Consider the following 22,853-nt stretch of genomic DNA (forward strand, 5'->3'; position numbering starts at 1 on the left):
TTTTAATGCAGCATTCACAAAAAATTCACTATTTACAGTAAAATTCTCAGCAGCATCAGAATATATCTGCTATTACAAAGTTAAATGTACATTTTTATTATTATTTACAAAATCAAACTGTCTAGTAAAAAATAACGGAAATACATGTGTTATATTACATGAAAATGAACCTAACCTTCCAAGGTAATAAATTATACAAACATATGTAACTTGGCTAACTGATTATCCCAATTTGACAATCATGACAATTACCATCCCAACATTTCAGAATAGGCCTTGCTTTGTTTTTCTTCCTCGTTGCATACAGTGGCTATTCCTTCCGAGCACAAGTAGTAGCACTTAATTCTGTGGAATGAATAGACCAGTTTTTTTTTTTAATCTTGATAAAAAAAATGGAGTATTGACTCAAGAAACTCCACTACCAGTAATCCCCACAGGAGCATTTCCCATCTTTAAAATGATGAAATCGCTGGACATCTCTTAGAATAATTTGCCTACCAAAGATCAATGATATAAACTTAGCAGCGTTGTGGCAATCCACACAGACTCTAAGATTCTTGACCACACGAATTGTTGTTCCTGGGGGAGTATTCAGAAGACCATAAGTTATGGCCAGTTTCTCACTGTGATATCTAAGAACAATTTCTTTCTCTTCATCTTCTATGTCTGCATAAAAGACCAGAGATGTGTCAGGTACATACCCAGCCAGCTTCAATTCCTTTACCAATTCATCGAGTGCATGGTGCAGTACGGTTGAAGTGGAATGAACTCCATCCCCGGAGAAGAATTCATGCACTACATTGTTGACCTCTATTGAGCTAACCCCAGGGACTTTCAAAGCTCCTTTGTCTGCCATCCTTTTCCTTACGTAATTCACATCATCCCAGCTTCCATTTCTTGCACACAAGTTTGACAAAATGACATAATCCCCACCATGGGAATCATCCAGCTCAAAGATTCTCTGAATTACTTGCTTTGCCATTTCAACATTACCATGACTGCTACAAGAAGATAGCAATGTCCGCCACAGGATTGGCGTCGGCTTGGTCGGTAACTCATCTATGAACTTATAGGCCTCTTCCAAGCGTCCAGCTCGACCAAGCAAATCCACCATACACCCATAATGCTTGATACTTGGAACAATCCCATACTCATGAGTCATACTATGGAAGTGATCATAACCTTCATCTATCAATCCATTGTGACTGCAGGCATACAGTATACCTAAAAAGCTTATCTCATCAGGCTGCACTTTTTCCTTTTTCATTTCCTCCAACATTGATAAGGCTTGGTATCCATGCCCATGTGTTGCATAGCCAACAATCATCGCCGACCACGCTTGTGTGTCTCTCCTAGGCATCTCCCTGAACACAGAAACCGCATCCTCCAAACTCCCACATTTGGCATACATATCTATAAGAGCAGTATTCACCTTGACATATTTATCAAACCCATTCTTCTTGACATACTCATGGATCCACTTCCCTAAGTCCAACGCCCCAAGCAAAGCGCACGAGGAAAGAGCAACAAGCATGGTGACATCAGTAGGCTTGAGGCCACTCTCCTGCAATTCTCTGAACAAAGCCAAGGCCTCATTGGGCTGGCTACTCCGAGCACAGCTTGAGATGATCGCATTATACGCGACGACACACGGTTCGTCGATTTTGTCAAAGACCCTCCTAGCAGCATCCATGTCATTGCAGGCAGTGTACATGTTAATAAGAGTTGGGCAAACATACATGTTACCACTGACCCCAAGTTTAACAGCAAGGCAATGCAGCTGTTTACCTTCCTGAATCGCTTTGAGCCTTGCACAGGCCTTGAAAAGAGAGGAAAAAGTATAGTCATCTGGAAGGAGGCCAGAGAACAAGACCTGAGAAAAAAGAAGAATTGCTCGGAGAGGGTCATCAAACCTCGCATACCCACGTGCCATAGTGTTGAAAAGAACTATGTCTGGTTGGGGAATTTGATCGAACATTTGGTGGGCATAGTCCATGGAAGCGGTTGTTGGGTTGCAAGTGCAGAAATTTATGAGCTTTGTGAGGACGGTGCCGCTGTTGTGGAGGTGGGTTTTGATGGTGTAGGCTTGGATTTGCTTGAGTTCTCTGAGAGAGGTGCATTTGGGTATAAGAGAAAGAAGGGAGGTTGAAGGTTCAAGTTCAACTTCTGTGTTGAGTTTTGTGGGAGAATGTGAAATGCATTGGAGAATGGACACTGCCATTGTTGAGACGCTAATTGCTTACTAACCATAAACTGTGTCTGAAAGTTTTACACATGACATGAAACAGAGGACAATAGAAAACTTGAATGGATAGAGATAACGGATTGAACCGGTCGTTCAATGAAACATTTTTTTTTATGGGGATGATATTTTCACACCTACAATAAAATATTAATATTTATAATAAAAAAAGTTAAAAATTAAAAATGTTTAAATGAAAATATAAATAAAATGTAAAATATTAAAATAATTTTTAAAATTAAAAAATTAAAAATGATTAAAATATTAATATTTAATGAGGTGTAGAATTAAGCAATGAGGGTCAAACAATCATTTTTTTTTTTTACCACTACATCTCTCAATATTATTATTTTAATACTTTTTCATATTATTTAATTCCAAACTTACTCTTTATTATATATATTTATTTTTAAACTCATCACAATAAATATTGTATACAACTTTAAAAGTACACAATTCTAAAAGTTGTAAAAATATATTTCTTTGAATAAATATGTTTGATAATCACCTTTTCAAATACATTTATTTTACAACTATTTTTAATAATAAAATAATATTTTAAATTTTGGTTTTTAAATTAGTTTCTATTATTATTAAATTGTTTTTAAATTGATATCTAATTAGCAACCAATGTTTTTGTTACCGAATTTAGAATCTAAATAATTGGTAGTTAAAATTTTGGTAGCTAATTAGATACCAATTTAGAAACTATTTAACCATAATAGAAACTAATTTAGAAACCAATTTTTTTTTAGTTTCTAAAATAGTATCTAATTTAGTCAATATAGCAACTAATTATTTTTTGTTTTTAAAATTAGTTTCTATTTCATGATTTTCTTGTAGTGTATACCTAGATCTTAAACTTATAATATTTATATATAACCTTTTCATTAGATATGTCGTAAAATTAGGAATTTCAAGGACTTTTTTAATTGTAATCTTAACATGTGCTTAAAATCAAAGTATTTTTGTTAAAAACTAAACTAAATAAACTATAAATTATAAATCATCATATTTACGAAAATGATTGACTTATAAATAGATATATTTCATCATCATCTGAAATAAGTTGTTGCGTAAAATGATGACAATTACAATGACACCAAGCATGCAAATATTATTGTTGCAAGAACAATAATAAACTGTATATTTTGAAAATTTGTGTAGTGTGCAAAAAATTGTTAGTAGGTCACCACATATTTCAACACAAGTCACCACTTATATTCATTGAGATTAGAGAACTTGACCTTCACTAGGACACTTTATACAAACCATGGGTAAACTATGCTTGGAGTTGGGGATAAAGCAGATCTTTGCCTAAGTAGAACACCCTCAAACAGATAATCAAGTTGAATAAGCTAACAGAGTCTTGATAAGGGGGTTGAAGAGCAAGTTGGAGAAGGAAAAGGGAACTTGGTCAGAGGAAGTCCCCAAAATCCTATGGGCCTATCACACCACCCCTCGGTCAACAACCAAAAAGACACCCTTTAGTTTGGTATATGGGTCACATATGCCATGATACCAGTGGAAATCCAGGAGAACTCCCCTCAGTTCCAAGGTTTCATTGTGGAGGAATCCAACAAAGGAAAGAAGGTGAATTTGGACTTGCTAGATGAGGTGCGTGAGCATGTTCGCATTAACTCGAAGGCTCTAAAGAGGGGGGTGGAGCTGAGGCAAAAGACCAAGACGAGACCTCGGCAGTTCGAGGTTGCCAACCTAGTGATGTGAAAGGCTCATCCCTATCAGTTAGAAAACAAGTTATCTCCGAAGTGGACTAGCCCGTTTCGTGTAGTCGAGGTGCTTAAGAATGGAGCATACAGGCTAGAAACCATAGAGGGGGGAGTTATTCCTCGAACGTGGAACGCGACAAACCTCAAGTTTTACTTCAGTTAAGATGTTTTGTTTAATGCTTCCTTTTTTAACAATATGATGTTTAAGGTGATGCTCTTTTTCCCTTGAAGGGGTTTTTTAACGAGGTCATCTAATGATAAGTTTGTTCTTGGAAGATGGTGCATTAGTTTTGTTGATTTACGTGAATGAGCACATGGTAAGACGACCTAGCTCGGAACAAATAGAGTCATATGAGTATAGGCGCCCTGTGAAGGTGAATTTGTTGTTAAGCACATGGTAGTCGACCTAGCTCATAACAGACAAAGTTAACCGAGTATAGGCGCCCTGTGAGATTAATTAACCGAGTTTGTGTGGCAAAGTATTTTTGCATGTATTTATACATCATAAGCAAGTCTGTTAACGCTCTAAAGGCACGGTAAGACGTAACTCGGTCAGCCGGGTAGGCGCACTGCATTGACAAGCAATAAGGTATGGTAAGACGTAACTCGGTTAGCCAAGTAGGCGCACTACATTGGCTAGCAATAAGGCATGGTAAGACGTAGCTCGGTTAGCCGAGTAGGCGCACTGCATCGACAAGCAATAAGGCACGGTAAGACGTAACTCGGTCAGCCGAGTAGGCGCACTACATTGACAAGCAATAAGGCATGGTAAGACGTAACTCGGTCAGCCGAGTAGGCGCACTGCATTGGCCAGCAATGAGGCATGGTAAGACGTAACTCAGTTAGTCGAGTAGGCGCACTTCATTCGTAAACAATAAAGCATGGTAAGACGTCCTAGAGTGAATAGATTCATCTGAGCATAGACGCTCTGTGGAGGTAAGGTTATTGGAATTCGTAAATTGGTAAGTCGACCTAGCTCGGTATCAGTACGACTACCCGAGTATAGGTGCCCTGTGCGTGTAAATGGGTTATTTGGTGTCAGGTAAGTCGATCTAGCTCGGTGTAAGTATGTATGCCCGAGCATAGGCGCCCTGTGAGATTACTTTGTTTGTTGATCCACTTGAGTTAGTGCAGGTAAGACGACCTAGGTCGGTGTAAGTATGATTACCCGACTATAGTGAGATGAATTATTTGGTTTGGTGCTTAGCTCAGAATGAATAGTCATATGAGTATAAGCACCCTGTGAAGATGAGTTATTCAATTTGGTACGTGCTAAGATGATCTAGCTCGGAATGAATAGAGTCATTCGAGTATAGATGCTTTGAGAAGATGAGACTACTTGCTACATATATGATTAAGATGATCGAGCTTGAGATATGTGCAACTACTTGAATGGGCACCCTATGAAGTTAGGCATCAAGAAATCGATGCAGTAATCAGTTGAGGTAGAGAGTTGTTCTAACCACGAAGGCGTCGCTACTTAAGGGTAGACGTTCAATCAAGGTAAATAAGTTATTACTTTGACGCTTAAGTTAACAGAAAGTTGTTATATTACTATAAGAAACTAAATTAAGCATTTCGGCAGGCATTCATAGAGATGTAAGTAAACTCCTCACCTACTCTATGTGGAAGTGTCATGTCAGTTGCCAACGCTGGTAAGACTCTTCGCCTAAACAAGCTTGGCTCGAGCCTGGGAGACTTGTGTATTGGACAAGAGTGCTCGTGTGCTTGGGACCTCGGTCTAAATATTTGGGTATGGTCAGCTCGGCTTTGGGCCCAAAAGCGAGTCATGGGCTCGACCCAGTTTCGTTGGTAAGCCTGGTGGGAGAATAATTAAAATAGAGAAAATAATAAGTTTGGTCATATATTAATATGAAGCTGTTAGTTAAATATATATGTTGGTATTTATTAAGCCGTTAAAATATGTGAATATACACAGAGATGTTAGTTAAATAAATATATGCAAAAGTTGTTAGTTGAATATATAAAGTTGTTAAATAAGTAGAGAGCACCCGAGAATAAAGGTGCATGAAATTCTTTTATGTTGTTAGCACTGTGAGTTAAGGTGTCCGTGGACAAAATGTTTTCCAGTTGTTAGCACCCAAACGTGAAAGGTGCATGTGAGCAGGTGATTTTCTGTTATTATTTTATGCTTTCAGTAGAGATTATATTCTCGTGAGTGGAAGCTGTTAGAGGGATAACTATAAAAGGGCTTGAGACCCCGGTAAAAGAGGTTGTTTCTTTAGAAACTGAAACTGATTATTATTTCGTATGCTCTTATTGACTTGATCGTCAGAGTGTGATCAACAGGTAGAGCCCCCTCTGTCTCAACGTAGTGTTGTTCCAATGCACCAAGAAGAGGCAAATTAGAAGCAGAGCTTACGCATCCAATCAACCCGAAGGTCAACCAACGAGAACACTATATATATTAATAAAAATAAACATAATGATAAACTAACTTTATTAAATAATAATTATTTTATTTTATTTTATTATTATTTTTTATTTGTTAATAAATATTTAACAATATTACTAATAATAATAATTAATAAAAAAATTTAGAATATAACAAAAATAAATATAATTATTTATATGAAAAAATTATATAATAATAATATTAAATTTTTATTTTTAGTTCAAATAAAAAAATTCTAATAATCTTTTACATAGTACTTTTTTCAAAATCAACTCTTACAGTATTAGAAAAATATTTTAATTACAAATAATTAAAATATATAAATAAATAAATAAAATTTTATTTTTAAATATAAAGTTAAATTTGTAATCTTACTCTTTTTATTAATTAAAAAATTTAAAATTAAAATTTCAATCATAACTATCACGAACCATCATAAATTTTCTCTTCATTATAAATTTTCTCTTCATTATGAGTGTATTTAACTTAATACCAATACTCTCTTTTTTCTCACATATTTCCTAAAATTAACTCCCTAAACTTTTCTCCTACACTTCACTCTTTAATCCAATCAAATGAAGTAACCAAGGACCCAAAACTGAAAATATAAAATACTCTCAGAAAGAACAAAAATCTTCTAGCCACTTTTGTAATTTGGAAAATAGCATTTAATATTACATCATATTTAAAACAAGAAAATAAGTACAAGTTTTTTATTATTATATTAATGGCGTCGCTATGGTTGGGGAAGCTTTCTAAAACCCAAACCGTTGAATCTCAACATTAATAATTACTTTTTTTTTATGTCAAATATTTAATTATTATTAAGGACATTCCTTTTAAACCTGCCCAGTTACCCCACTTCTGTTTTTTTTATTTCCTCGGAGTCTGCGTTTAGGGTTGTTTTGTTTCCCTTTATTTATTTATTTTATTTTCAGATATTTATATGTTGTCTTCATCTCAATAACCACCTTCTACCCGTTTTCATTTCACTCCATTTCCCTACCTCAAGAAGACAAGGTACTACACACGACAAAAAAAATGTACTTGTTTTTTCTGGTACTAAGTGTTACTACTCTGCAACTCCCTTGTCCATGTCTCTAGGGTTTTCTCTATTTTTTTTGCTGTCATTTTCATCCGTGTGTCTGCCCTTTTGTTTTGTTGTGTGCTTTGGTCTCCTCATGCATTTTTTTACTGCTTTTCAGAACTTTGCCAAATTTATGGGTGTTGAAGTAGATTAACTGATGCTAAATCCACTGTGGCGAGGTTACAAATTGTGGTATGGTAGTTCAAAAAATGTCACACGAACGTGTTAGCAGAATAAATGTGGATGGTTAGTGATGCTACCTTTATTGAATTTTCTCGTGCTTTGTGCACTTTACCATGCCAATGTTGGAGTAGTTTGATAGTTGTATCTGTATTGCTTCCGTTATTGATCATAGATTATCAACAGTTTGCTATGTAAGTAGTTAAGAGTGTGGGTTTTGTTGTGTAGTTACCAGAACTCGCTTAACTCAAATTCGGAAGCAAGCTAGACGTAAGTACCTTTTATTGGATGAGAAGAGGGGTGACGATAGCCATTCACAAGGAAAAATAATCCGCTTGAACCAAGTAAAGCATCAAGCAAGGTCTAAAAGTAAGAATGCTTTGTCACAGAAAAGAACTATATCCGAGCCTGAAAATGAGCAACCAAATGGTAGAATACTTCGCTTGAGCCAGATCAAACGTCAGGCTCGGTCCAAAAGCAATTCAACAGTGATAGATGTGACAGAGAAGCCTATGGATCAGAGTTTGCTTTGCAACAGCTTTAAAGGTGAATAGTAAGGAAACTAATGGTGTGAAGAGAGGGACAGTTCTTGAACTTTTCACAATTTGATTTTCAATATGTTAGGTACTTATATTCTTATCTTTTATGTTATTTTAAAGTTTAGTTTCTATGGAATAAGCATGAGGAAACTAGTTGAAGAACTTATTTGTACTTGCAGTCAAATTAACTGAGTTTGAACAGTGAGCGAGCATGTTTGCCTTTATAGTTTGCATTGGTTTTGTTTGCAACCTAGGATTAACTGATTCATATCATTGTTACAGATAAAGAAAAAGTGGTTGCAGGGCAAGCTTGGAAGAAAATTATATGTCGAGGGGGTAAGGAATTTCCTTCCATAAATGTCATTAATATATAACAAGACTATGACTCCTTGACTTTGTTCTATCACGGTTACTAATGGAAGGAACATTGGTTGTTGCTCCATACTATGTATTATAGGCTATTTATAGTTCTCTTCAGTCATGTAATTCCTCAATTTAAGCACATGGTGAAACTGTACTGCATAAGTCAGCATCAAATTAATATATAAAGTAAACTTATTAGCTATTAGTTTTTTTTATGAGCTTTATTTTGAAGGTGGTAAATAGGTTGAAGCAGCTTCTGGAAATGTCAAGACAACAACCAGCCTGATGCTGACTTGATTGTTATGTTACTGTAAATTGTAATGATACATTATTATCTTTCAAAGTAGTAATTGATATTGACTTTCATGCTATCTGGATTTATCTTCCAGATTCCAATCTTTCGGTTGAAGGTGTTCCTGCACATAACTTATACAGAGGAGCCAGTCAACCATCTGATGGTATGTTTCATATAGGTTCTGTATATAACATACATGTAAAAAAACATCAGAAATTTGGTTTTAAATGAATTTCATTATAAAGAAATTAGGTTATGAATTGGAAGAGCTATGTTCTCCTTACCTAATGTACAAAGAGTAAGCTACAATCAATTGCATTTGTACTTTAGTTTCTTATTGTACTTGTCATTATCTTATGTAAAGTTGTAGGTCATGGATGTCTGTACGTTTCTAATTTTTAACTTAGTGTAACTATTATATATGTAGTAAGATTGAATTTTTCTAGGGTATTTAGTACTGGCAGTTTTGGGTGGACTACAATCCATAAATAATCTTTCATCAATTTGCTGCAGTATGGTGGGATGTTGAAAATCTTAAGGAGCTTCAACGTACTGCAAGGAGATTAAGGGTATTCAAGACTAAAAGGCTCAGACAACAATTAAGGACGGAGTGTAAAAGAAATCTTTCCAGTGCAAGTTTGCAGGTGCTAACAGCAGGTATGACTAAAGCACAATAGTTGTTACTGAAATGTAATGATTACTTTCATGTTCACATGAACCACCTGAAACTGGTTGATGTATTATGTTGGGATCTAATTGCAAGGTATGGTACTTGAGTCCAACATTGGAATATAGGATTCTTGTGTGATGTTTATTTGGCCTTGGGCTCTCCCACTGGAATGGATAGCCTTTGTAGTGTGGTTTTCCTAAGGTTCTTATCGATTGTTATTAGAGCTTTTCATTATGAATGTTTCTCAATAAGTGGCTCTGATGATGATATTGTTGCAATGTTTGCCCAGAATAGCCTGAGGGCTAGTGCATAGCCAGTCCGCATGGGCATTGTGGCTATGGAACATGGTGAGATGTTAGGCTCCTATAATGGAAAATGGACACACGTCACCTACAATACTGCTACCAAATCTTACTGCTATTGCCTCGACTAGTAGAACTATATCATCTTCCACCATTTCATTTCATGCATCCTCTACCAGCTATCACTTTAGATTGATCCATTGTATCGCCAAAAGTTTATCTCTCCTGTTGAACCACCAAGGAAGAAACACGATTAAAGATGGAATGGGTCCATCAGCATGATTTCTGATTTTATAATAGAATATCTATCATTCGGTCCTCTAAGAAACTTGATCACCTGATCTTGAGTTTTATACTTAGTACATTGACAAAAGCACTACAAGAACATTTGGTTTCACAACTACAAACCGGTAAAGGGTGAAAAATGTTTAGCTCGTCCCAGAGAATTTTCAATTCAGTTAAATAGTTAGTAAAATTGATCTCTCCTTGCTTGAGAGATGAGAGATACTGTCTTGAAGAAAACCTTTCTTCAATATCTGACCAAATACTTGAGGTTGTATCTCTCCATATAACACTTTGTGCAATAAAAGAGATCAAATGAGTCATTATACAACCATCATGTTGGCTCTCTCTCCCAAGTTGGGTATAGAGCACTAGTGCAAGGAGAGGTTCAAATCGTGCCATCAGTGAAGTTGAGCTTGTTTTTGGAAACAAGACCCATATGAAAAGATCGTCATCGGTGATGGTAATTTGGTCCATCAAGAACAAGAGAAACAAGAATCAATGATGGGTTTTTTGATGGACAAAGGTAGAATAGTGAGGTGGGATCTTGAGAAGGATCATTCATTATTGAATGTAGCAACTAGAGCTTTGAGTTTCAGAGCACTCATACCATAATAAAAAAAAGTAGAACTGAGGTAACAAGACTTGTGTGTATTAAAGTTTTCTATATTCGTCCTCTCAAAAAGAGTGTTATGTTCCTCAATATACACAAAAGAGGGACTACCTATACTAACAAAATTGGTTACAAATTAACCAATGGAATTAATGCATTATAGTTGTACAAAAGAAACAATTGTATAACCAAATAACAAAAATGAAAAAAATCTTCAAATGATTGCTAGATGGATTATGAAGCTCAGATACGCTTCTTCAATGGTGTCTCCTTGTGTCCGACATGTATCGGACACCGACATTCATACAACACGTATCCGATTTGCTGAGATGTCTGATTTAAAAAATGTTATTTTGGGTCTTTGACATGGCTATGAGGGAGACAATATTTTCTTTATAAGTTAAAAACTCAAAAACTTATTGTGTAGGTATTTATTATAATTATGGAAACAAGAAGGCCTATATAATCAGCAATATTTAGATTATATGTATTATTAGGATTGTTTTTATTTATTCTCGTATGTGGAATTCTTTGAAGTTGTTAACTTATCTTTAGATGAATCTCGGCTAGAATGTCTTTTTCAATAATGATGATCAAGAAATGAGTGAAATGTTTTAAATGAATTCAATCCACTTTACATTTTTTGAACTTGAGATAAATTAGATTCATTTTTGTATTAGGTAATAACTTTCTTTAGATGATTTTGAAATATAAATCTTGATTAATTCAGAATGATGTTCAATATATATATCCATCCGTGTCAGAGTGTTCAAAATCAGACTGTCCTACATTTTGGAGATTATAAGTGTTGTAGTGTTCATGTTGTATTGTGTCATATGTTTGTATTGGTGTGTCCATGCTAAGTTTATGAGTCCCACATTGGATGTATAGGATTCTAGTGTGAGAATTATATGGCATTGGACTCTAATCACAATAGTTATTTATGGCATGGTTCTCTCAAGGTTCTAATTGCAATGGGTATATTTTGTGGCGGTGGTTCTCTTAAGATTCTTATCTTAGTGAAGAGCAAATTTTAGCAAACAGAAACTTCAAGGATAACCTAGACCAAATCATTCAGATGCAAATCTCTTCACGATACTCCAAATGAACTTCTAGTGCAAACAAACCATATACTCTTCCATTGTTTCATACCAACAATAGAGTTGTTTAGGTACCACTAGAGAAGGACAAGAGTTCAACACTTGTGAGACTGTGATATATTTTTTAATTTCAAATTATTATTTATAATGTTATTCTTGAGAACCATTTGAATGTCCGTGCTGGTTGCTGGCTCAGATGTAAGTGATAATCTTCATGCCCTTTCTGGCAAATCACACATGATTTTTTGTTTTCAGATAATTTGAATATGTGCATCAAAATGTTTTTATCTCAGAAGTTACAAATTATTCATTCCAGTATCAAATCCATGCGTATCTAACAACTTGATGTATCAGCAGCAAACTCAGAAGCACGAAAGGGATTTATACCTATTAAAAGATTAAGCTTAGCTCAATTGAGACGTGAAGCTCGTTTAGGGAATCACTTTCCTTCTATGCAAGGACTGCCAGGAAACTAGAGGTATTTATTCCTTCTGATTGGATGAAAAGTTAGTAATTTAATCTCATGACAGGAAAACTGTAGCAAAAAATCATCTGTGATCATTTGTATTTGTTTCTGTAGCTATAGGAAGTATTTGCTATGTATCATGTGTAATATTTGACAAAATGCTATTTTTAGTAAGTAGATGCTAGAACTATTTAAGATACAATCATATGCATGAGGCTGATTTTTAGAATTGATATTATATATTTTATTTCTCCTCCTTAGACATGCTTAAAATTTACCACTGCATAAACATGTCTGTAAACATATATGAGCATAAATCTTACAATTTACAAAAATCTTTTTTGTTAATCACTAAGACATTTTTGACTTTCAATTGTATAATCCAAAAATGCAAAATGGAAATTTTTATGTTTATGGGGCGCAGAAGAAATATATGGAGGTGCAAGAAGATTAAAAAGCTGGGGGTTACATTAACTGGTGCAGCGGTTCGTACATTTTTTTAAGAAAATATTTTTTTATTAAATTTCCTTTTATCTTTCTTTTAAACTGTTCAACTAATTTCTCATCAGGATCTTGAATAGGTTTTAAAAAAAAAAGTTTACTCAGTACAAGATTCTTAGAACTTTTATTAAGTTTTACAAACCCATCATTGGGTTCATCTACCTTAATCTCGTTAGAAGAAATATTTGTATCCACTTTAACATCAATATTTTTACCCACATATTCATCAAACAAACTATCAAAAGAGTCTATGGTTCAATAATTAAAATTGAAATAATTAAATTAATAATTAACATATCATAAAACTTATAAATTGATTACAAATATTAAATATTTTAATTTGAAAACAGTCAAAGTTAATGTTTTATGTGTCCTTATTTCATCACGTATCCAGTAGCATATTGTTAAACCCGTAAACGAGAAATTATCATAATGTTAATAACTCGAAATAGTCAATAAATTTTCTAAGTTTAACCCTGAAATAGAAGATTATCATACTATTAAAAGCTCAAAATGGTAAATAAGTTTTCCAATTTCAACTCACGAATGGAAAATTAAAGCTCGAAACAACAGTTTTCCTTAGGGCCAAATTTATTTTAAGCAATTTGAAGCTTGTCATATTTACACATTTGAAGTTGGGTTTTTCCATTCATTCCCATAATTTTAAACATACAAGTATGCTAAAAATGTATTGACTAATCTGCCCTGTTTGAATATTAAGTAGCCAAATATATACATATATACATTGCGGTGATCTAACAAATCCAAATACATAATATTTACACAAATTAAAGTCCATTCTACGCATTGAATTTTGATTATAGTAAAGAATCTCTACGGGAGTGATTTTTGTGAGGCTTGAGAGTTCATATATTGGGTCTTATCTTGAGTGTGTGAGCACTTCAAGTGGCGGCTCCTTCACCACTCATCTTGGAGTACCTCCTTCTCCAAATGGTGTGACAACCTTCTTCTTCCAAAAGCTTTCTTCATCCCTTCATCATTTTTATTCTTTTTTTGCGCCACTTTCCATTTCATATATGCCTTTCTCTACTATTTGATTGGTCTTTGCTTTGGTATTGTTCTTTATTTGTTCCTTGTCTTTAATTCCACACCGTTGCATCATCCACATCATATAATTGTATTTTTTCTCTTTGCCCTCTAGAAGTGAACTTTCACACTTACTTAACCACTTGGTTAAGTTCGTGTCTAGTGGGAATCTTCTTTGGGTTTCTCACCATATTTTGCTAATCCCAAAAAGCTAATCAAAAGAGAAACCTCTAAAAATGTGTCAATCTAAAATCAACCAACTCACATCAAATGTGCAATCCTAAAATCAACTCACATCACCCAATTAGTATGAGGTTTGAGAAAAGTTTATCTGAGCTTACTCTATATGCCAAACATGATGGTGCATACATTCTAATAATCTCTCTTTGTGTAGATGATTTGTTACTCACTGGAAATAATCTTGATCAGGTCAATTAGTTCAAGTTAAAAATGAAGAAGGTCTTTGAAATGACAGACCTGGCCTGATGACTTACTTTCTTGGGATGAAAATTTAGCAAAGTCAAGATGAAGTATTTATCTGTCAGAAGAAATGTGAAAAAGAAATACTTAAAAAGTTTTAGATGGAAGATTGCAAGGCAATGGGCACTTCCATGAATCAAAAGGAGAAACTGGTCAAAGAATATGGATCTGCCAAGTCGATGAAGTTGAATTCAGAAGCTTGATAGGATGTCTAATGTATTCGACAACAACCAGACCTGACATTCTAAATGCAGTAAGCATTCTATTTAGATTCATGCATTGCCTAAATGAGACTAACATAAGGGCTGCAAAGAGAGTCATCAAATAAATCAAGGGAACTTGGAACTTTGGAGTTAAGTTCTTGAAGCATAGGGAGTTTAAGTTAATTGGCTTCTTTGAAAGTGATTGGGAAGGTTCAATTGATGACATGAAAAGTACATCTGGATATTGTTTTAGGCTTGGATCAGGGATGTTTTCATGGAGCTCAAAGAAGCAAGAAATCGTAGCTTAATCCACTGTTGAGGCAAAATTTGTTGTTGCATTGGCTACTGTGAATCAAGCTCTCTAGTTAAGGAAGATCCTAACTGATTTGAATCTAGAACAGAAGCAAAGCTTAGAGATTCTTGTTGATAACCAAGTTGTTATTGCAATCTCTAACAATCTGATTTTTCATGGCAAAACTAAGCATTTTAATATCAAGTTATTCTTTGTAAGAGAAGTGCAAAAGAATGGTGATGTGTCTCTTTGTTACAGTAAAAATGAAAATCAAGTTGCAGATATCCTCACCAAACCATTGTCACATAGTAAGGTCGAAAGCTTTAGGAAGAAACTTGGAGTTTGCAGCATCTAAAGAAGGAGGAGTGTTAAGTCATGTGTTTAAGAATGTTGTCACTTATTCTTTTTCTATTTTGTTAATATTTGACTGATTCAAAGTAGTGCTCCTTGATTTCAGGAGTTAGTTATTTTCTTTCTTTAATCATGTATCTGATTTCTTTGCTTATTTTTAGGATCCAATCCTTGTTTCAGTTATGCTTAAGGTTCATGGATATTAGTATTTAATTTTTGAAGTATTTTAAGTAAATTGATTCTTCTAGAGTTCAAGTCTTTACTCGTAAAAACTTTCTTTCTCTTCAATACCTTCTAAAAAGTAACAAACTTTAGTGTGCATTCTCTGTAAAACACCAACACCTGCAACTTGATAATCTCCCAGAACAACCAAGCAGGCTTTGAAGCGTTCAATACTCTCATCGGAGATGTACTTAATGTGATAAATCCTCTTGAACCTAAGGGCTTTCTTTTTAGGGGGCAAGGTGGTGATATGTCAGGTGTCGTTGTCTTGAAGAGCCTTGATTTCATCGTCCATGGCTACTCGCCAGCGTGCGTCACAAATAGCCTCAAAAAAGTGTTGGGGTTCTCGTTCATCCCCGATTGTTGCAAGAAAGGCACGGTGCTTGGTAGAAAATTTGGCATAAGTTACATGATTAACTAAGGGTAGGATGCACCCTCGAGATGTGACGGAGGAGGAGAGCGGAGCGATGGGCTTATCAAGTGGAGGGCATTGGTAACATACTCACAAAGACACACAAAGGGGTGTTTTACTCGATGCCCTCAGCCAAGTGTACCTTCAGATGCGGTTTCATTAACGGTGGAGGAGGACAACACATCATGGGAAGGAGGGGATGAATTGCATATGTCATCTTGCATGGGAGTGGCTATATGAACTTGGTCTTCAGTGGGCATTGTACCGTTATGCACGAGTTGCACATCGTGGGCCATGGAGGAACTCCCCTTGTTACTGAAAGTAGAGGCATCACGCGAGTTGGGCCTTGGTGGAAGGTTGTCGCATGGACTAGGCTCAAAGAAAGTCACCTCAGGAAGGCTTTGTACTTGAATAGTGGGTGCATCTGAATTGGGTAGGGAGACAAGAGGAAATTCACTCTCCACGAACTTGACATCATAAGATATGAAGAAAATATTCTTTTTTAAATCATATAATTTTCATCCTTTTTTCCCAAACGGATTCCTAACAAATACACACTTTCGGCTTCTACTATCAAATTTTTCTCCCTTAGTGAGTTGATTGTGTGCATAACAAAGGGAGCCACATACCCTTAAATGGTCATACCTCGATGGCTTTCCATGTACTATTTCATACAGATGAAGGCGTCAAATTGATCAAGTATCAAGCAGTTAAGATGCATTCTCCCTAAAATATAATGGGTAGTCCCCCTTGAAATTGCAGTGTTCGAGCCACATTAAGAATGTGTCTATCTTTTCTCTTTATCCGTCCATTTTTTTTGTGGCGTGCCAATGCAATAAGTTTAGTGAATGATTCGTGTTGCAATAAATATGAGCTTAAACATATGAACTTCGTTCCATTATCACTTCGCACTCATTTGATTCGTTTGTTGTACTATCGTTCGATGAGATTAAAAAAATTAAGAAGAACTTTAGAGACTTCTTTCTTTTCAGACAACAAATATATTCACACTACTCAAGAATAATCATCCACTATTCTTAAAATAAAATATGAGGTTTCACAAGATGGGGGGTTCTATAAGGTCCCCATAAATCACAGTGTATTAAATCAAAGACAGTTGTGGCACGATAATTACTTAGAGGGAACTTTTCTCTCGTTTGTTTTGACCTCTCACACACTTCACACACCTTGGTCAATTGTTCAAGGTTACAACTACTACTTATTTCAGGCGACATTTGAACTACTTTGTAGGACGAATGTCCAATACACTTGTTCCAAAAATCAACATGTTTCTCCACACTAGTTTGACACACTATTATTTTGCGAGTGCCACAAAACAAGTAAAGCCCACCCGCTCCAATCAACATCCTCAAAGTGAGGTCCTACATCAGACATAGTTTATTAGTAAATAACACTGAATAATTCACATCATCAATTAATTGCAACACTGAGATTAAATTGCATCTCAATTTTGGCACGTATAACACATTCTTCAGTTTGAGCCCGCCTTCAAGGATCATTGCTCCTTCTTTATTTGCAAGAACTTCCTCCCCATTTGGCAATCCCACTATACAAGCTTTTACATCGTGTTGCTTCCTTAAATTCCTTAAGCTCCCTGTCATATGGTTAGAAGTTCCACTACCAATAATCCACAAAACATAACTTCCCTTACCATCTTTTCTACTTCGTTGTCTTTGTGACATTAAGAAATTCGATCAATATCTGCCATTGCTCATAGCTAATTCCAGTCATCATATCGCAAGATTCTCCTTTTTGCTCATTGCATGTTTTAGTTTCGACATGCTCAATATTTGCGCGCATTGTCCCACTTCTCCCACGTGCCCCTTGTTTTTTAGTGCTTATGTTGCTAGTTCCTTCATTGGGGCGGTCACCCCACCATTCCGGGTATCCAACTAGTTGAAATCATCCCTTGTCATCATGTTCAGATCTACCACAATGTGAGCCTAAGAGATGTTTCGATTCTGTTCGTCCCTATTTCTTATATCCCGTTTGCACTGAGAGTCCCATTACAACTTTTCTTTCTTCCTTCGTTCTGACGATCATCTTCATCCTTTCTTCTTGCACCAAGGTTGTGCACACCTTGTTGCCAGAATATTTGGATCACATTGTCCCATTACCCACATCATCCAACCCCATCAGGAATTAATGGACTCTTTCTTCTTCCCTTCCCTTCTCTTCCATTCTCTAAGCGCAATCCAATGTCGCACTTGCATCCTCCACACGTGCACTTTGGAATTTGTTGTAGTTTGCCAACTCATCCCAAAGGTTCTTCATCTTTCCATAGTACGTAACCATTGTTATCTCTTGCTGCTTGCACAATACTAATTCAACTTTTAGTTGCTAAATTCATGGTCCATGCTCTTTGATGTCCTCCCAAAGGTCCTTTGCATTCTCTGCTTACGTGATGGTGGAGTGCAAGTTTGGCTCAATGGTGTTCAATATCCAAGAAATAAGCATGGATTGAACCGTCTACCAATCTATCATCTCTAGCACGTCTTCTTCTGGCATCCTAAGGGTTCCATCAAGGAAACCCCACTTTCGTCGGAAACGTAGTGAGACCTTCACTCCTTGCATCCATTCGTTGTAGTTTTCGCCACGCAATTGCACTTGCGTGATCACATTTCTAGGATTGTTACTTGCATTCAAATCATAAGGTGATAGACCCTTCATGACACCATTCCCTTATGTCTTCACATTCTCCTTAATTTGAGACATATTTCCATCATCTGTCGTTTTAGCAATGGAGGTTTACATATACATGATGTTTATGAGAACCTTGCTATGATACCATGCTAAAAATGTATGGGCTAATTTGCCCTGTTTGAATATTAAGTTACCAAATATATCACACTACAGTCATTTAATAAATCCCGCACAAATATGCTGCAATCTCCTAATAATGGCAAGTACATAATATTTACATAGATTAAAATTCATTCTACGCCAACAAATCATTAAAAATATCAATTAGAATGATTCCAAAATAAAGCCTTGATATGTTGGAGATACAACTGAATTTGTGTCTGATATGAGTTGGATTCTCTTGTTAATGTACCTTCATAAAGAGGTAAAATGGGAAATCTCATGAAGAGGTGAAATGACAAATCTATCTTAATATATATATATATATATTGGTTCGTACATTATGTAATTTAAAAAATTTCCAGATTCTTATATATCTTCTAGACTATAGAATTTAGACTTATTAACACATTCAACATTGTACATTTCAAAAGGTAGGAGTTATTGATGTTGGATAAGCTAATAAGTGTCATTGCATTTCCCTAAAGCCTTCACATTCAACTTTTTTGTTTGCTTCTACCAATGTGATTTGGTAGTAAGCATTTTAGAGTGCTATAGGACATATACAAGAAGAAATCCTTATGTATTGGTCAGTACTAGCCGAAACCCAGACATTTCGGTACCCGGTTTAGGTCGACCAACATGTTTAAAAAGCATTAAGACCATAAGAGGATTAACGAGCCTAAGCAGTATGGAAACACTAGATAATATGTTCTTAATCATGATCCAAACGCTAATTTGGCCCAATAATAATGGGTCCATAATAAACATATAAATAGTCACAAGTTTTGAGAAAAAGGTACGTCATTATCACACATTAATTGCACTGAGCACTGAATACCGAGCACTTACTTGAGCGTTAGAGCACCTTTTGCAAGTGTCCTCCCGACCGAGAGCCCTCAAAGGAAAAGAGAGCTTGACTGGAGTGAAAGAGCGAGGGTTGACAAAGGTGAATTGAAGTAGTTAATCTGAGTAGAGAAAAGAGAAATGACTGACATACCAAAGGTAGCAGGTAGAAGTTCTCTCAGTCCCTTTTCATATGAGAACACCTTACAAGGTTAATATGAACTTATACTTTTTTTATGAACTTTTATGCATGAACATCCCATGACAAACTTTTGATTGGCTCCATTTGGCAAAAAGAAACCTTGATTAGTTCATATGAATAAAAAATGACTAATATGGAGAATTTATACTACATATACACTTCCCATGACAAACCTTTGATTGAAATCTTGATTAACTCATATTGAACAAATAAAGAATTGCTTCTAGCTTCTAAGCATGCCTTAGAAAAATGTTGTTGAGATATAGTTATTTTTTACACAATCTTCAAAGACATTCTCTTCTCTGCTTAACCAAATACATGCATTATTGAACACCATAGCCTATTATGTTAAGAACAATACAGTTGCTGCAGAGACCAAGAGAAAATGTTTGGTTACCACTTAAAAAAAATACATTGTACTCAATATAATGTTGATGGAAGTGCAATCACTAATCTAGGTTAGTGGTCTTTTAGAGACCAGTTGGGTACATTCTTGAAGTGCTTTTATGGAAATGTTGGTGTATCTAGTGCATTGACGTTGAAATCTTGGTTTCTTAATTGCTCTCTAAAATTATTGAGATTAGGGGTGATAAAATGGGCCACTCGGGCCCGTTTTGGCCAACCTGTCACTGGTTCGACAAAAAGCAGGGTGAGGCAATCTGACCTGCTAAGATTATACGAGTTGAAATTAGTAGTTTGTCCTATCATATGTGTGTTAGGGAGCTGACAACTAGGGATGGAAAAGCGGGGCGGGCCATGCAGGCAGGCCCGCGACCCGCTGGGAAAAACGTGAAGCGCATTGCCTAATCCTGACCCGTAGACCCACGAGTCAACCCTTATATAGGGCGGGCTAGTAAAATAAGCCCACATATTTTACGCGGGACGGGCAACTCGACCCGCATTTTACGGACCAAATGCGGGGTATACCAGTTCGCATTGTCATATCTACTGACAGGTTGGTTCGTTATTTAAAAAAAAATCATTTCTTTCTTTTTTTGTAATTTTTTGTTTTCGGACTAATTTTTTGTAAATATCACTTTTAAGACAATAAAAATGCAAAAAAAAAAGAATCAAACTTTAATATTCTAATCAAAGATGGTTTAATGCTTAACAAAATAAAGTAAATGTCAACAATGCTTAAATAAAGTTCTACTTAAAACATTGACCACCACCAATCTTATTTCCAAAAGTATGAGATTTCTCTTTAAAAGTGTCAAAAAGAAGGGTGCGTTGGAGGACATGCTCTCTTGTGGTTCGTCAGGTTGACGAATAAGGCGAACCAGATCAATACGAGTTGGGGTGTTTCTTCTTGCACCCCTACATTTTCAAAAATACCAAAACAAGCCTTGCCATTTTTATTTGAAAAAGCACTATTAGGTTCCGTGAATTAGGTTTCTGAAAATTAGGTTTCGTGACATCTATGGATTGGTGGATCTGGAATGCTTTTTTTTGACATATGGATTGACCAATTCGGAATGCAATTTTTGACTTATGGATTGTTGGATTCAGATTGTACTTTTTGACTTATGGGTTGATGGATCCAGAATGCATTTTTAACTTATGGATTAGTGGATTTGGAAAACATTTTTTTACTTTTGATGTTTGGTTGTGGTTTTCAATAATTTGTTGGAATTTTATGGTAATTTGTAGAAGTATGGACAATACTAAAAGATTTGTTGAACTTCACTATTAATCAATTTTAAGACTCATTGGAAAACATAAACATAAACATTATTATCCAATCGCTAAAACTTAATCTTTATATGTAGTTTTAAGGTTGTAATCGAATTCATAAATTAATAAGTTGTCAGCAGTAACTCATCCACTAGATTGTAGAATATTGAAGGGGCGCAAGAAGAAACACCCGAAGTATAATATTGAAGTGGATGGGTCACTATTGACAACTTATGAAGATCATGTGGCTCATTTTTATGATGTGTGTGTATGTCTGCAAACAACAACATGACAACGATGATTATTTACATCTTTTATGTTTTTAGTTGTAGTTTTGTTTTGTAATTTGATGAAGCTAAACTTTGCTTACATTATTATTTTAAAGGGTAATGAATCAATTCTTACAAAATTGCGAGTGAATTTGTTCTTCTGCATTTATAGTAGTAGCCAGAATGTATGTTTACATATTGATTTATGAATTCGATTACATCCTCATAACTACATATAAAGACCAAACTTTAGTGATTGGATAAGAATGTTTATGTCTTCCAATGAGTCTTAAAATTGATTAATAGTGAAGTTCAACAAATCATTCGATATTGTCCATACTTCTACAAATTAACTTAAAATTCCAACAAAATATTAAAAACCACAACCAAATATTAAAAGTGAAAAAATGCATTCCGAATCCACCAATCCATAAGTAAAAAAAAATGTATTATGGATCTACCAATTCATAAGTAAAAAAATGCATTCCGAATCTACCAATCCATCAAAAAATACATTTCAGATCCATCAATTCATAAATAAAAAAATGTATTCATATCCGCCAATTCCCAAGTAAAAAAATATAGATGTCGTGGAACCTAATTTTTGGAAACCTCTAATCCTCGTAACGATGCCTTTTTAAATAACCATGAAAAGTCTAGTTTTAATATTTTTAAAAATGTAGGGTAGATGAAAAAAATTATAGGAATGCAGAAAGATACATCTAGCAGTTTTGACGGGTTTAAAAAGTTGATTTATAATATTTAAATGATGACAAATATCAAGAACAAACCACTTTGTCATCTGAATTGACGATGTATAGGAAATTTGTTTGTTTTTTTATTCCAAGAACACGATTCAACTTATGCAAGGGCAAGCTTATTCAAGCTAAAAAAAAAAGCAGGTTTTGAGTTGGAAAGTGGAATAAAATGATGATGAATTCAAGGTAGGAAAGATAATGCAAAACATGACTATTTAGGAGAGGAAATAAGTACATTGACAATTTAACTCTATCATGATTACTATCTACTATTTTTAAATCCAAAACCTTTTTAATCATCTATGAGTATCTTCATCAAAAATAAATTTAGTTGCACCTGATTGGATATCAACGTGAAATACTCAGTAAAATTTCATTTTTCTGATCATTTCTGCTAATGATAACAGTGTTCCTGTAAATTTTACCTCTTTTAAGTTTATTTGGTTATTTCTATTTATGAGTAGTCCAGAAATAAATTAGTATTTTAA

General features: G+C 35.0%; 2 protein-coding genes across 3 annotated transcripts; one reads left to right on the forward strand and one right to left on the reverse strand.

The window, feature by feature from the left end:
* On the reverse strand, positions 1 to 2,334 carry LOC137810749 (pentatricopeptide repeat-containing protein At2g02980, chloroplastic). The gene has a single exon (XM_068612166.1). It carries the CDS (start codon positions 2,219 to 2,221, stop codon positions 419 to 421), a length of 1,803 nt encoding a protein of 600 aa, XP_068468267.1. The 5' UTR covers positions 2,222 to 2,334; the 3' UTR covers positions 1 to 418.
* A 4,946-nt stretch (positions 2,335 to 7,280) lies between these two features.
* On the forward strand, positions 7,281 to 12,532 carry LOC137810750 (uncharacterized). 2 transcript variants are annotated; one of them, XM_068612167.1, is made up of 7 exons: positions 7,281 to 7,408; positions 7,594 to 7,721; positions 7,884 to 8,201; positions 8,477 to 8,530; positions 8,947 to 9,015; positions 9,366 to 9,509; positions 12,174 to 12,532. In XM_068612167.1, exons 2-7 carry the CDS (start codon positions 7,670 to 7,672, stop codon positions 12,293 to 12,295), a joined length of 759 nt encoding a protein of 252 aa, XP_068468268.1. In that variant the 5' UTR covers positions 7,281 to 7,408; positions 7,594 to 7,669; the 3' UTR covers positions 12,296 to 12,532. The 2 variants fall into 2 exon arrangements, with proteins under 2 accessions (XP_068468268.1, XP_068468269.1); XM_068612168.1 differs by having other exon boundaries at positions 12,177 to 12,532.
* Positions 12,533 to 22,853: the final 10,321 nt, after the last annotated feature.

Source organism: Phaseolus vulgaris, chromosome 2, assembly GCF_000499845.2.
Source record: "Phaseolus vulgaris cultivar G19833 chromosome 2, P. vulgaris v2.0, whole genome shotgun sequence".
Taxonomy (NCBI): domain Eukaryota; kingdom Viridiplantae; phylum Streptophyta; class Magnoliopsida; order Fabales; family Fabaceae; genus Phaseolus; species Phaseolus vulgaris.

Excerpts from the sequence above, each read along its gene's own strand:
- LOC137810749 (XM_068612166.1), bottom strand. The coding sequence starts at position 2,221 with ATGGCAGTGTCCATTCTCCAATGCATTTCACATTCTCCCACAAAACTC.
- LOC137810750 (XM_068612167.1), top strand. The coding sequence starts at position 7,670 with ATGGTAGTTCAAAAAATGTCACACGAACGTGTTAGCAGAATAAATGTG. Across the intron at positions 8,202-8,476 it reads GCTTTGCAACAGCTTTAAAG|ATAAAGAAAAAGTGGTTGCA; the intron begins GTGAATAGTAAG and ends TCATTGTTACAG. Across the intron at positions 9,016-9,365 it reads AGCCAGTCAACCATCTGATG|TATGGTGGGATGTTGAAAAT; the intron begins GTATGTTTCATA and ends AATTTGCTGCAG.